The 15,366-nt window shown below is 43.6% G+C and overlaps 2 protein-coding genes across 2 annotated transcripts; both read right to left on the bottom strand.

Annotated features, from left to right (window-relative positions):
* Positions 1-424: 424 nt before the first annotated feature.
* On the bottom strand, positions 425-4,338 carry LOC105016021 (cathepsin L1). The gene is made up of 9 exons (XM_010879571.3): positions 4,232-4,338; positions 3,897-3,997; positions 3,421-3,563; positions 2,912-3,109; positions 2,427-2,624; positions 1,438-1,603; positions 1,123-1,231; positions 798-900; positions 425-619 (listed from the first exon to the last, which is right to left on the bottom strand). Exons 2-8 carry the CDS (start codon positions 3,994-3,996, stop codon positions 801-803), a joined length of 1,014 nt encoding a protein of 337 aa, XP_010877873.1. The 5' UTR covers position 3,997; positions 4,232-4,338; the 3' UTR covers positions 425-619; positions 798-800.
* Positions 4,339-9,449: 5,111 nt separating this feature from the next.
* On the bottom strand, positions 9,450-15,074 carry vgll2b (vestigial-like family member 2b). The gene is made up of 4 exons (XM_013137619.4): positions 14,768-15,074; positions 14,057-14,381; positions 12,022-12,444; positions 9,450-11,648 (listed from the first exon to the last, which is right to left on the bottom strand). The coding sequence occupies exons 1-4, from the start codon at positions 14,852-14,854 to the stop codon at positions 11,605-11,607; spliced, it is 879 nt and encodes a 292-aa protein (XP_012993073.3). The 5' UTR covers positions 14,855-15,074; the 3' UTR covers positions 9,450-11,604.
* Positions 15,075-15,366: the final 292 nt, after the last annotated feature.

Genomic DNA, 15,366 nt, shown 5'->3' on the forward strand with positions numbered 1-15,366 from the left:
CTTGAACTTTATCTAACGTTCACACATTTCCAGCCGACAGACTTCCTAGCCTGAAGTGGACTCTACTGGGGAAAATGCAACAGAGCAACCAGCGTATTGATGTTGTGTTTGTGTGCACAGGTGTGTGTTTGTGTGCACAGGTGTGTGTTTGTGTGTGTCAAACATGCCATTCATCCAGTTATAAATCTGTATGCTTCCATATATTTTAGAAATTCTTAAAAAACGTGAAAAAAACGTGTTTTATTTTAATACATTTTCACTATATAGTGAGATGGCTTGGCTACACTGGGAGTCTCATTATGACTAAATAATGATTCTTCTATTGATGGAAGGTCAAGTCATAAACCTGAGAATGACTTCAGAAGATGCACTCAACAAGGCTACTGCCATCTTTAGTTTAGCTTCCCATTAATTTTCCACCACAGTCGTTTCTACCACACACAGATTTATTTAATTTTTTTAAGCATGTATTTACATTCAAAAAGCAGAATCACACTCCGGCACATTCCAAGAAGTGAAATACCACAAGTTTGTTATTACTACAGAAAACTAAATTATACAAAATTATTTCCTAGGTGTCAGGTCGTCTTTAGCGTTCGTAAAGCATCCTCTCCTGGATCTGTGAAGGGGAAAGAGGAACCCATTTATCATCAACAGAAACAAACTGTGCTGTTCTAACTATGTAGACAGCCGGGGGCCGTTCTCGATAGTTTTGAAGATAATGACGTTGACAATAATGAAGTTTTGCTAACTAGTGAGATAGTAAACCAGTCTAGATATAGTTATAATAGACACACCCTTCAGACCAGGGGGTAGCTGGAGGCAGTGGCGATTCCACACTGGTTGTGCTTGTTCCGGGACATCATGATGTAACCTTTACTTCCCCAGTCCAGGCCCCAGCTGGAACACACACAGCAAGCAGAAACTCAGCGGGGTTTTCAAAGGCACATGGATTTGGAAAAGCTGGTTTGTGGGTGCTATTCCAGCGACTTACGGTAAGAGCATACATTTCGAGAGCGCTAGGTGAAACAAGGGGCATTCTAACCAGTTCATTCGTTATCGATTAATGTCATGGCCGGGAAGAAGGCCTAGCTTTATTTCAGTGTACAGTTGTGTTTTCACCTGTTCTTCACCATCCAGTAGTCCTTGCCGTCGTCGCTGGTGCCATAACCTACCGCCAGCACGCCGTGATCAAGCTCGTCGCTGCTGCAGTCTGGTTCGTCATAGATACCTGACAACATGCAACGGCAGTTGTTGCCAATATACATTTAAAATTGTTGGTGAAAACATATTATATAATATATAATATAAGGACTTGATCCTAGTTGCATGCATGTTTTCGGCTATACAATTACATTCGCATTGTAAGAAAGCATTGTGGAGTGACTCAAGCACAGATAGGAAATCCCCATTCCAGCGCATCTCGAAAGGCCTCACCTGAGTCGTACAGCTGGAAGGAGGAGTGGCCCGCGTCGATAGCTACAGACACGGGTCCGATGGTCGCCACGGCCTGCTTCAACGCCGTCTCGTCTCCGCTGGCGATGTCGACATAACCGGTGCAGGTGGCGCCTACACTATCGGGTTTGTAGCGGCACGTCTCGTCCTGTCAAAGGAAAACTCACTGTTTCATTCACGGTACGTTGTAGAGGTTTAGTTGATCATTGCTCATGGCCAACGTTTCACTAGAAAAGTCCACAGCCTTCTTTTGGCTGTCTGTAAAATACTGAAGTTTGTTAATAAGAATATCTACTCATAATGGGTAGAATTCGTATTGACTACTAGATGTGCGAGCAAATACATTTTTCTAAAAATAAAACAATATATTCAATGTAAATTTGTGATAGAAAAATAAAACTATGTCTAGTCTGCCCAAGTTGGAGACATGTAGGTAAATGTGTAAAACATGTCTCCCGCTGTCCCTGCCACAGTCGCCAGATTTCAGCCGCAGATTCCACAGAACACACGCACAAACGTTATTTTTACTACACAACCCTGTCCTGACACTGTCATTTATCAAATATTATATATCAGGTCTTTCCAACAAAGGCAGCCAAATTCTCCTTAAAGTGGCCCAATTGTACTGGAAACCACCAAAATCTGGCAACACTGATCCCTGCTCGGTGTCTGAGTCTACTCTTCCATTCCACTAGATGGCAGTGTTGTGCCACTCTATTGACTTTGGGGGGTTTACCAGGCCTCTATTGCGCTTTCTTTGGGATTTTGGGAGAGCAATCTGATCCAGGATCTGTGAACAACTTCCATTAGTATATTATTTTAATGAAATCAGTTTTTGTATAAAACATTTTTTCAAACAAGGGCCACAGAGTGGTAACTTAAGAGACATAATTTTTTTGTTATTTGGTAGTGGAATGTTTTTTCTAACGTTGGGTTATAACCCTGGCCACTGCGCTATGCTCAGCCCTCACCTCCGCCTGATAAGGGTAGGAGTCCTCTGTGTCTACGCCTCCGGGAGCCAAGGACTTGATGTAGTCAAAGGCCTGGTCCATCAGCCCGCCCATGCAGCCCATGTTGCCAAAACTCCCCGAGCAGTCAACCAGCTGCTGCTCACTCAGGGACACCAGCTTGCCGGTCTTCTTGAAGTGCTGGCCTTCCAGAGAGCCGGTCTGAGGGAGGCAGGGAGGCGTCAGCAGGAAATTAAGGAAATGCTCTGATTCAAATATACCGTGGCAGTGTTCTGGGGCTACAACCCGCAGTATAAACAAGTAATCATGCAGCACAAACATTTCCTGACTAAAGACACAACGTCCAAACGACGCTGTTGTTCGCCCTGGCCACACGCCGGTCAGCGCGGTACATCAGTGAAATGGAACAAGCACTAGAAACAGATTGGCCAGTTACCCAAGTGCATCTGAAAGAGTAGCCTCCCTTTTCTTCTTAACCCGCCACTTACCGCGCTGAAAGCCCAGCAGGAGCCACACTGCTTCTGGTCCTTGACGGGGGTGACGAAGCCCTTGTCCCTCCAGTCCACCGTGGTGGGCAGGTCATTGTCTCCGATCACCGGGAAGAAGGTAGAACCGGCACGGGGCTTAGAGGAGTTGAAGGAACCCAGGCAGCCCTGGGACACGAGGCGTCTGTATTCTTGGTTGTCCTGTGACACAGGAGGGGCAAGCAGACGCGTCTCCGTTCTAGTTATTTAGTGTCTTATCCGAGGACAGGAGCGGTCCAACCCTGTTCACACTTTGTGACACATTCATCACAGCATAACCTGCTTACTGCCGAATGTCAACGCACTATATACATGTAATCCATTATTATTCATATTATCAGTACGCACTGTCACAGTATGTAACTGTAATTATTCCGAGTCATGGGAGCAGACATGAACATACATTTATTTAGTTCATTCTCTGAATTGTAAATGTATGAACTGTTCCAGGCCAGCGCAGTCCTGGGCCATACCATGTCAGCAAAGTAGGTCATGCCCAGGCGGTAGGACTTGATGCCCTGGTCAGCCAGAATGTTGTGCACCAGAACTAGCCGGCGGTTGGAGATCCAGGAGTCCCGGCGTTGGGCCTCCTCCACTGGAGAGCTGTAGGACTTCCCTGTAGGAGCAGGTCATTTCAACCTCCGGCCTTGACTTTAGTTGTGTTGAATTAACGTTAACCCGTCTACACATTTCTGACACTGTTTAAAGTCCATGTCCCGTGTACTTATCTCAAGTCTGATAAGGAAGTAGGAGAATGCAGCAAAGCGTGACTTTTACATCTAACACATGCCTCTATTAAATATCACAAAACGTAATGACATTTTGCAGGCTGTGAGTTGCAAGTAGCTCTTCTACCACACTATCCTGAACATGGGGGAATGAGAAAAGAACAAAACGTATTTTTTCAACGCTAACACGCAGACGTGAAATGGGAAGATGCCTCTCTTACCAAACTTCAGTTTCCAGGCATGGAACTCCAGGTCCTCCAGGGAGAGGCTAGCGGAGCACGCCACCGATACAGCCGTGGCCACAACTATCAACAACTTCATCCTGAGGAGAAAGACGACCGAGATTTAACAGAGAATGAAAGAAAGCTATTTCTCTGTAACTCCCATATACTTTAAACAATCTCTATCTGTATCTGTTTCTCTGTATCTCTCTCTATGCATCTATCTTGCAATCAAGTTTTCTTTCAACTCAGACCCAGGAAGTGTGAGTGAGTGTGTGTGTGTGTGTGTGTTTATCTAATCGTCAATCTCTGTCTGTCTCTGTACAGATGCTCACCTGCGTGTGTAGGAGGACTAGAAGCAACTGTCTGGTGATGGAAACATCTCAATCAGTGCTCTTCTTAAGTACTTCTTGGGTTATTGTTCAGTCAGGTGCCAGTCATGAAATCATAAATATCAGCATGGGAGACACCAAGCTGAACCCTGGACAATGATTACCAGTCCATTCACTGAAAAACAGTCTATTGGGAAATCATACCGGAGTATTTGCATAACTGTCATGCATGTCAGCTGGTTTTATGTTTAGAAAAAAACACTGTCATTGTACATTAAGGTCATTAGCATGTCCTGAATGGGCAGGAAATTATTATAAACGTGTAATTTTGATTGTTCTATGAGAATACGATTTTCAGTCATCTGCCTGTTGTTCATTGCCTATATTTAGTTTATAAACCTGAGGTTTTATTTTAATTTTAATTACTTTATGAACAAAGCTGTGTCATGCAACATAATTCAATTCCAGCAGCTTAATAATGTTCAAACTCCATGAAAACACTATTGACTCGTCCACTTTGTTTCTGGTGCGTGTGTATATTGACTGTCGGTTTTGTTTTCATAGTAAAATGTGTTTCTATTTCTGTTTCCATCAGCCTTGTTGATTTGGCTTTATTCCGAGAAATAACTAACACGTCATTTACTGGAGGATTTGTTTTCCCTCATTTATTGAATCTAGTTGTGGGTGTCATCTGATTGATGTTGGTGTGCTGTGTTCCCCACATATCAATCTTTCGGTAAGGACCGTGTGACTTTTTCTGTGGTCTCCAGATGTCCTGTGGCAACAGGCACAGTAAATTCTCCTAACTTCTCTTCGAGAAAGCACACAGGGCATTATGGGAAGCTGAGAGGGAGGGACCCAAGAGGACGAAGTGCATGTGACAGCAATTTAAGTGTCAGATGCATGTCATCACATTTTTGGTACGCTTGTCACATTTCAGTCATATTTCAGCTTTTGGTGCACATCTGAGTCCAGGACAATATTCATTTTGAAAAAAGTGTCCCTGCAAACAGCTTGTATATATATGCCCAGTATATACAGCTTATAGATGTCTCTTGTAAATGTAATTTGTGGCCAAAACATATTTCTCCCATCAGTATCCAAGAAACAAATTTAAGTCCTACCTAGTTATGTGACAGGTCTTTGAGCTTGCTCAGATCGAAAATAACATACTGTGGCGTTTTCTCTTTTGTTTCCAACAACACTGCAGCACATCCTTTCTGCCCACAAACTTCCTGTTCGTTTTTTAGGCTGGAGAGTTTCCCTCTAAATATTTCACCTATTGTGCAATGCTCCATGATCTGTGAGTGCTCGTAGACCATTTCACCAGTCCACAATGTAGCTACGTAACGCAGGTTAGCTTCAGGGATACCTGAGGCTTCAGAATGAATGGTATATATTAAATGCCATTGTAAATGTAACAAACATTTCAACATAATTCCCAAGTGGGTAATTTTTGCATGGTCACTCTGGGTTATTGACACTCATGATGGGAGTGGCAATGGCTGTGTCTAGAGATCACAAGATGTTCCTGTCAAAGCAAAACCACAGACAATAAAATCCCGTAAAAAGGACAAATGAAAACGTAAGCCAAACACTGATGGGAATGGCATTGAACTCAACCTTTTTGCTTTTGCTGTCTATGGCATCACATGCTCGGAGTCTTCTTGTCACAAGTTTAGGTATCACATTTTTCTCACAATGTACAATAGCTACAACCCTGTCGAGGAAAATCAAAAGTGTTGACCTGTAATGTAACAGAACAGGTGTTTTGAAGAAAAACTCGACATGGCATAATTACAGATTTCTTTTGAGTGTTACAAATGTTTTTAAAGGAGAGTGGATACACTCTAGTTTAACATTTGTAGTGTATGGTCATGACAGCTGGAATAATAGGAAGATGGGAAGAGGAGACATGGTGGTGATGGTTAGATGGTTATTGGACCCCCACGTGAACACGAGGTCCGGGGTTTTACCACTAAACCCCAGCTACACATATAAGACGGAATCAACTAAACCCCAACTACACATATAAGACTGAATCAACTAAACCCCAACTACACATATAAGACTGAATAAACTAAACCCAAGCTACACATATAAGACTGAATCAGTTAATTTGTATTTATAACTCATTTACAATCATTTGTATATTTTATTTTTCACTTTGTCATGTTGAACCTTTTTCTGTTGATCAGTAGCAAAACAAACTGTTGTAACACAATAAGATGTGGAACAGTCCAGGGTGGTGTGAATACTTTAAAGAGCCACTGTAAGGAACTTTCAGTATAATAAATATACATAAATGATTTGTAACTTCTTCCATTTTATTTGACATGTTTTGTAAGATCGATATACTCATGTTATTGTTGTCAACCGTTTCATAGTAATGTGCATGTTTGCTGAATGACTACATCTTTACAGTATGCAGGGCTAAATTTGGGTTTTAGATTTTCTGTGGAGGATGTGTGATGTCACCTAAGCCACAGAAGATTGGCTGTACCACTGATGCAATTAGTTGGAGAAAAAACCCTCAGAATTGTCCTGTGTAAAACACAGCCTTCCGAAAAACAGTGTGTGAGACAGCACCAGGCCAGCAGCGTTGAACAATATTACAGTAAACCCACGACCACCACACACACACAAACACACACACCCGTCGGCCTGTTCATACTAGTCAGCTGATTCACCACTGATCTCCTCAGGGTTTGTTGGTATGTGAATGAAAGTGAGGTTACAAGAAGTTTAGTGCTTGAACTGCAAACAAAGATAACACGCCATTAAAATGAAAGGTCATAGACCAAGATTGCCGGGTTATTTTTTTCATTGGGTTGGCGTAGGTGACACTTGGTAAAACTTAAAGTCAAGCTGGTAAATACACATTTTTTCCACCAATTTGTTTTTTGAACAACCAGGACATCAACACTTACACTAATAATTGGACGAAAGATCCATGTTGGGCAACCTGTGTTAAAAGCAATGTGACTGATATACTGCTAATGAAAAACTGTCTGACTTTAAAACCTGGTTGCTGTCCAAAATAATTATCCTGGTAGCAATTCACAAGACCCAATAACTTAGTAGGGGCATGAAAAAGGAAACCAAGTGTGTCATCATTTCTGCATAGCCTCTGGAAGATGTTTTGTTCAGGCGGTGCTGGGGAAATCCACTCAAGAACAATAATACAAAACAGTTTTCAATCTGTAGAGACAGTCAAAAAAATACAGTGTGAGAAGGAGCTGAAAATCTATAAGGCGGGCCAGTCTGTGGCCGAATACAGGTTTATTTTTATGAATACAACCCTTCACCAACAGTGCTGAATGTTAACTGTTTTGAAAAGGTGAATTCTGGTTGGAAAAAAGTGGCTCAAGCATTTGAGATAAACTAATTCGTTGGATGGTATTTCATTGACCTGTGGCGGTTGGCGTTTTGCTTCTCTTAAGTACTAACGACAATGTACCGCTAGAGGGCATCATTGCACATTCTTAGACTACTGCTTAGGAGTCCGCAATTACGTATATGCCTACACATATAAAGCCATTGTATGCGGGCTGAACATCGGGAAAGTAAATGAGAAGTTTGCCTGGCAGAAGTATTACTGCGCTTATGAAGGAAATATTTTCTGCATCGTAATTTCTCATGGCATGACCTATTATGATTGCGTCTTCATGGGGCGTCCAGCTTTTATCTAGGCCTGGTTTCTTAAACCTCTCCTCTCCCCCGACTTTTCACCTTTTTGTTATTACTCAAAGCTACCACACCTGCTTACATTTGATAGTCAATCCATAAATTATTTTAAAGAAATTAGAATCTTTCAGCGTTAAAACAAAAATGTTACCCTAAACATCTTACCCTAAACATGCCTACACAATTTGCTGTTGTTACATTTCGTCAGTGCCACATTTGGCGGACTAGTGAACAAATAAACAAACGTTCAGTCTTAAAACATATAATTATATATTAAAATGTGATTAATTTAACAGGACGTTTTTACGTATGTAGAACGTATTAATAATTGAATAGACATGCTAGGCCTACATATTAAACTGTAAAATGTCCTTTGTAATTGCGTATGTACATATTTGTATGTTGTCTGGCACAGGAGTTATTGGAGCAACAAGATACAGGTCGTCATAAAGCAATTCCAACTTGATTACGTGTGTTATTCCAAGCTGAGGGGCAACGCTTGGATTCCCAGTTGAACACTATCCTGATTGAAGAGCTCTCGACTATTCCGCTTAGGCAATCGGGCTTTGGTGAAAGGCAGTGCACTTCAAATGAAATAGGGTGCTATTTTGGACCACTCTTGGCTGCTCTCCGGTGGTTTAAAATTAATGGCCGTCTAAATTAACGCGTGCAATGTTTCGCATACTTACACAATTGATCAATAGCGCGCGCAACGCTTGCATAACTAGGAAGGTTGGAGGCGTCTCAGATTACACATAATTGGAATTCAGCTCGTTCTCACTTTATAGGTGACAAAGTGTCGAGTGGAATGAAGGGTCTGTGTGGAATGGGGCTGGACCGGAAACCCCACTTTGAGATTTCGGAATGTATTTCTGTATTGATTTGCACCCGCATAACTGTTGTCTAGACAGAAATGTAAAACATGGTAATTTCAATGGTAAAACATCGTCAGACGTTACCACTTCAGGCGATTCATTCCTGGCTTTTCTACGAGCCAACATTTTAGCATGCAGCCTATGTGACAATGAGGCTTGGTTGAATGTAGCAGGCCTTAGTCCAGACCACAGCCAGGTAGAGACAACTTTTTTTGGTTAACCACACTTAATAAGAATTTAGTCAGAACGATGTATAAATAGTCTGGTTTGATACATTGTTTCAATCTGACAATTAAGTCACAAAAAGCGTTAAGGTCCTTCATTTAAAATTATCAAAGAAAACCCTGAAACCATAAAAAAAATGTTATCACCAATGTAGCCTAAAGCCAAAAAGTTAGCCTAGGTGAAATGGAAGCTCTGGAGAAATTCGATCTCCCCACTAGGCCTATTATTTCTGCAGTGCGGATATGCAAACTTGAATCAACATTTGTGGAACATTGGCCTATCAGTAAATACTCTTTCTAGCCTAAACAACGATTAAGGAAATCGTGGAGCCGTTCGAAAAGAGCCGTTTGATCGCGAACTGCCTTAATAGGCCTAATGTTTTCTGTTTGCTGACTGTGACATATAATTATTAGGAAGATCAATTTTGACAGATATTAAAAAGAGACGGAATTTACCGTACAAATATTTATTAACAGATATACTATTTCTCAACAAAAGCAAGAGAAAAACAGAACAACAAGGTCCAACTTGTAAAATAACTAAATATCACAGGTATAAATATAGGCTAGGCTATTAAAGTTACATCGATGGAACATATTGTATAAATTATTAAAAGTAAATGTGTATATCTAACAGCTTGATATGCTTATTGTTACGTGTTGTTTATTGACCCTCTGTAGTGTTTCCTTTCAACTAGGCTAAAAGATTAGTTCATAAATCAACATTTTCCAAACACCTTCATGATCATCTCCTCGAAGCCTTCGGCAACATTTTCTCAACCGTCCATCTCCCACCATTTAATGAAGCACAAGCGCTGAATTTAAGATTTCAGAAATGCCAATTAAAGACAAATAAACAGACATTGCTTTATGGGGGGTATATAATAGGGTATATACATTCGCATATCCATTTGTTGAAATGTAGATAATAGCACAGATAATATGGATCACGGCCGCGTCAGCTCATTATTCTATCAGAAGAGGACCACAATCGGAAGCAATACGCAAGTCCTCATCTCCGACATTTACAGTCATTTATGTAGCCTACTGTGCCAAAAGGTTAAAAGCACTTTTTAGACCTGAATTTGTGATGTCTGCTATCTGACGTAGCCTACAGTATGGGCTTGTTTTTAGTTTGTTATATTATTTGATAATAGTTAGAAATTTACTGTGAAAATGTACAATTCAACGAACCAAACATAACAGGTATATAGATTACATACAAAAGGTATGTATAGAAAAGCATTGTAAAAAAAACAAAAAAACATGGCTAAACAAAAAGTCAACGAGACTTTCGGGGCCGTAGCCTGTCAGATCATCTGACCAGTGAACGAGATTGACGATCGAATGAAGGTTTATGTTCCATGTTGTTGCTGTAGGCTATATAAAAATAAGGTATCAGACAACTTTCATGGTGAAATATGGAAACATTTATATTGCTAAGTTTTTTTCTTCTTTTAGATTCTCTTTTTCCTTAAGTGGTCTTCTCTAATGGACGTTAGAATGTCAACAGTACTGTCAGATGGACCCTGAAGCTTGGGTTCAATTTACCGCAAAATCACTGAGATCCTTATGTTTCTCAGACTCAGCGAAGGTAATTAATTTATTCGTTTGTAACTAGACAATTAGGTCCTGATGTTTATTTTTGAAGTCGGTGGAAAAAAACGCTAGCAACCTCTAATTAACACGTAGATTGTGATCGTCATTGTTCACTACTCTGTATTGTCGGAATATGTCATTTACTTTTACGTAGGCAGAACGGTAGGAGTATTACAGTATTTTGTGTGACTTACGTATTTCCCCCTAACATTTCAATCAAACATTCCACAAGCCCTATTCAATGCAATACATTGATGTATTGCAACGGAGTATTCACAAGAACCAGACGGGGATACAGTAATAAAACAAAACACAGGAAGTAAAAACACACACACACACACACAGCTATTTATAACAGAACTAATGACATCTTGCCTTTAACTTCTGGGGTCTGCCCACTCGGTGGGAATTTCAGCGTGGCTCATGCTAGACTTGCTACTATATATACTATATCGTCTGTCCTCATTGGCTTTCCCTCTGTGTGCAAAAGACATGAACCTGCAACCCAGTGTCCTTCAGACCAAACCAGGTCCCAGTTGCTAGCACCATGCCAGCGGCCACCAGTGGTGTCTATACTGCAGAGGCCGCACAGCTCAAATCGAATGGGACTGTATTGGTGGTGCCCACACATATATACACACACAAACACACGCCCCCCCCCCAAAAAAAGTTACTCTAGAAATGTCCGAACGGATCCAGTGAAGGATCCAAAGTCGCTATGCTGGAGCTGAGCTCCCCCAGCACCAGCCGGCAGGAGAGGGCCTGGCCGGTCGGTGGCCTCCCAGAATGCACCTCTCCGTCCCTCTGCCCTCCATGAGCCCGGCCTCAGGGCCTTCATCTCCATGGTGCACGCATGCACACCTGAAGCATCTCAGCAGCCTGGCACTGTGGAGGTCCGGGGGCGGGGTTAGGGGGGGCTCTTCAGTGGTCTGGGTCTAGAGGTCCTAATTGGATCTGGTAATGTCTGTTCGATGGTAACGGCGGAGAGTCGTTAAAACCAGTACAGCTCCTTCCCTTTCTTGTGATGTTGGAGGCCTGGGGACGGAAGAAGACACAATGGAGGAATATAATGACAAACAGACAGCGGTTGTCATGGCGCCTCCATCCTAATACCTGAAGCTCAATCAGGTAGAAATAAAACAGTGATAAAGGCTGTGATAACACGGTCCGTGTATTTCTGCGTGTTTTCCCCTTGACACCAATTTACTGTTTATTCAATACAACACCAGCCGAGAAATAGAGTTCCTTCGCAAATGTGACATGAAATGGTGACCAATATAGCGCAGCGACAACAAGAATATCAGACAATCTAGCAGACAAGATCGGCTTACTAATGTTAACGTCAGAGGTCCCGAGCTCAGAGTTAACCCACACTGCCAATCGGTGGGATTATGGCACCAGCCCGTACCTGCATCCATGTTGAGGGCCATCTCTCCGTGGGGCAGCAGGCCCGGCCAGGGGGCCCCGGACTCCAGCTTGCCCACGTCATAAGGGTGGTGCCCGGGGAGGGCGCCCATGTGGGGAGGGCGCACGGCGGGCATGAGCAGGGGGCCATAGTGGGGCTCCAGGCCGCCGGGGGAGTAGAGTTCATGGAGGGGTCTCGGGGGCCCGTAGGCCTGGGTCTGGGCGTAGCCCCACCCCTCTGACGGGTGGGGGTGGGGATGAGCGTGGGGATGGGGTTGAGGAAGCCCCGGGTGGAGTCCGGAAGCATAGGGGTCCATGGAATAGGTGGGTGCGCCGGGGTCGCAGTGTGAGCGACTTTGTGGGGGGGGGTAGTTGCAGTCCCAGAAGGAGGGGGGGAAGCTGCGGCGACTGCTGGGTGACGGGACATCTGAGGGAGGGAGAGAGAGAGGGAAAAGGGAGAGCAAAAAGAGAGAGAGAGAGAGAAACAAAGATCAGGTAACAGTTGAGTTACTGTGGCGTGGAATATCCAGAGAGAGGCGTGTCATGACAGCAACATTAGGTCACATGGTGTTTCAGCCCTCTGGCTCAGACGTTGTTCGGTGACAGGTGTGCATGCAGAACAGTCCAACCACGAGCCTCCTGCAGGCTGAACGAAGAAGTACAGGCGGGAGCCAGACAGACGGACAGAAAGGGCGAGACAGAGAGACAGAGATACAACAGACAGACACAAGGAGAGACATACGAGAGAGAGAGAGAAAACGAGAGACAGAGACCACTGGCTCTGTTTCCTGCCAGTCTATATATGGCAGCACTGGTAACCTGGTAACCTGGAAACAGATCGCGAGGATCGTTGCGGTGCCTTAAATCACCAGTTGTGGCAACACATCTCACTCACGTGTCAACCCTCCTACCCCAGTACCCCGACCCGTCTTCCCAGCATTCCCTTCACACCCCTCAGAACCACCCCCACCCCCCCGTGGCCCTGTACACACCCCCTTCCACCCCCCCCCCCCACCCCACCCCCACCTGTTGTTATTTTGTGGTCTCCACCCCCCATTCACCTGAAGTAGAATGTCAGCTGGACAGTTTTATGCTTTTGGGCTGCTAGGTTTTATATTTAGAATTCCTCTGAAAGAAAAGACTCAGCTGAGTGGCCTGTGTAGGCCCAATCAAACAAGTGGCTTGATAAATCAGGCGTCGGCCATTGTGGAGCCGGAGCTGTTTGAAGGCGATACACCGTCCACAGGGTTCAGCGCTTACGGCCGCGTATAAACATAGTATCTGTTGTGGGGCAGGAAGCATTTCTGTGTACTGGATGAAGATGTCCAACGAGAGAGAGAGGCAGAGGGGGAGAAGGACAGAGGAAAACCATACATGGAAATTGCAGGGCAGACCGAGCACTTGGGCGAGGGCTTTTGCACAGATTACAGTTTGATACATTTATTGATATCACTTTATTTTTCTAATAATTCTAAAAACACGTTGCTGTATAAAACAGCTAATGTGGAGACATTGGTTGACGCGGGAGCAAAAAAACAGTCTGCACTGTCTCTGCCTGCAGGGCATTAGAAATCAAATATCCACAGATTAACAATAGCCAGTTAATCTGTTCTGTGTAAATAAATGGTTTTGCTTGGTTCTCTTTACGATGTCATGTTAATTTATGATATTTCTACACTTGGACAATTTCTCGGCCCATCCTGAACTTAATTTATCCTCCTTGCAAGAAATTGTGTTTTCTGGAAAATCATCAAAGCACTTCTAACTGCCCAACACCCTTAACTGAGAACTTGAAGCATGTCACAAGCATGTCTAATTATATTCCTGACCCTTGACTCTAAAGCCTCTCTAAACTCTGACCCCAGAATGACAGAGGACAACAGGCAAGCTTCTTTCTGTTGCCTTGTTGTTTTGATGTGCCGATGGTAATTCACACACACAAAGCTTTCTTCTGACCTCACCTGTCCACACCTAAAGGGGGACACACTCAGACCTGCCTCCACCACAGTAACGCACACACCTTGTTGGATCTACCTTACCGTTCCCCAGGTCCGAGGCCCTCCTCTTGCCCTCTGCCTCCATATAAGAGCTAAGTGCTCTGGAGAAGTGTTCGTCCACCACACTGCTGATGTCCCCTTGGTAGTACGTGAAGAGGACGCAGCGCGACGTCAGGTATTCGGCCTCGGGAACCTCTTGTTTCTCCTTAGGGCTCTCCTCCGGTCGCGTGGTGGATGGATATGAGGAGGAAGAGCTAGGGCCTGTCTTGGTGCTTGCCGAAACACCCTCTGGACCCCGGGGAGTCCCGGTACTCTCCATCAGGACGTCTCTGCAGCGGGGAGTGGGGCTACTCAGACAGACAGGTGCCTGGAGTGGAAGGGAGAGACAGTTGTTATGAGGGAGAGGCACTGTATCTGTGTGTGCCTGTTCGCAGACTAGCATTTCTGTGATCATGATTTTCTCCACAGCTATCTGGAGATATCAGTGTGCCTAGAGACAATTTTGAGTCATCATTTCCAATCACATAAATACTTACAGAGTAGTTCTGAAATAAATACTTCGATTAATATGTATCTATAGGTTTGTAGTTTTAAGCATTTCTTATTTTGGAAATGCTGGAGACATTGGATTCTAATACACTTTGTTTTCCCCATAGATTAAACCTTTTTCAAGTAATAAATAAATAAATATATTTTTTAAGGAAACCTTCTAACTTTTGATTATTTAATTCAAATTCAAAAGTACCTCCTTACCTGAAAGTGGTTGATGAACGCAGAGGTTGCTTTCGCGTACGGTGCGTAATGTCCATAGGCTGGGTACATAACATCCAAACAACTCATGGTAATGGCACAGTGTCCTCTTGGGAAGGGAAGTGTCGCCCAGTCTTATGGAAACATACGTCGTGGGAGAGCGACAACATTCCGCTAGAACCGGCGACAGCAAGACAACTTGGTAAGGCGCTCGAGCCCGGTCAGTCCCAAATCGCTGCAGGCAGCATGAGGCTCGACATCACTCCAGATCGCGCTGTCCAGTATGTCGCGCAACAGCTGCGCTCTCAGATTGTGGTGACGGGGGTTTATAAAACAGAACAGGCACGAGAGTGTTCTGAGCGTCTCGACCCCACCCACCCTTGTTCCATAGAGCAGAGTTATTCAAAGCTGTCCCTTAAAGCCATTTCCACTCATTTTTGCATTACGACCCCCTAATCAGGGACTTAATTAAACCTGGAAAACCAAATGGGTACAATCCATAATGAAACCAGCAGGCTTTGGCTTTTGTAAGGTTATATTTGGATACCTCTTCAGTAGAGGCTTCCCCAATACATATTACGTCATTATACCTACAGTATATG

Source organism: Esox lucius, chromosome 15 (assembly GCF_011004845.1).
Source record: "Esox lucius isolate fEsoLuc1 chromosome 15, fEsoLuc1.pri, whole genome shotgun sequence".
NCBI classification, from domain to species: Eukaryota; Metazoa; Chordata; class Actinopteri; order Esociformes; family Esocidae; genus Esox; species Esox lucius.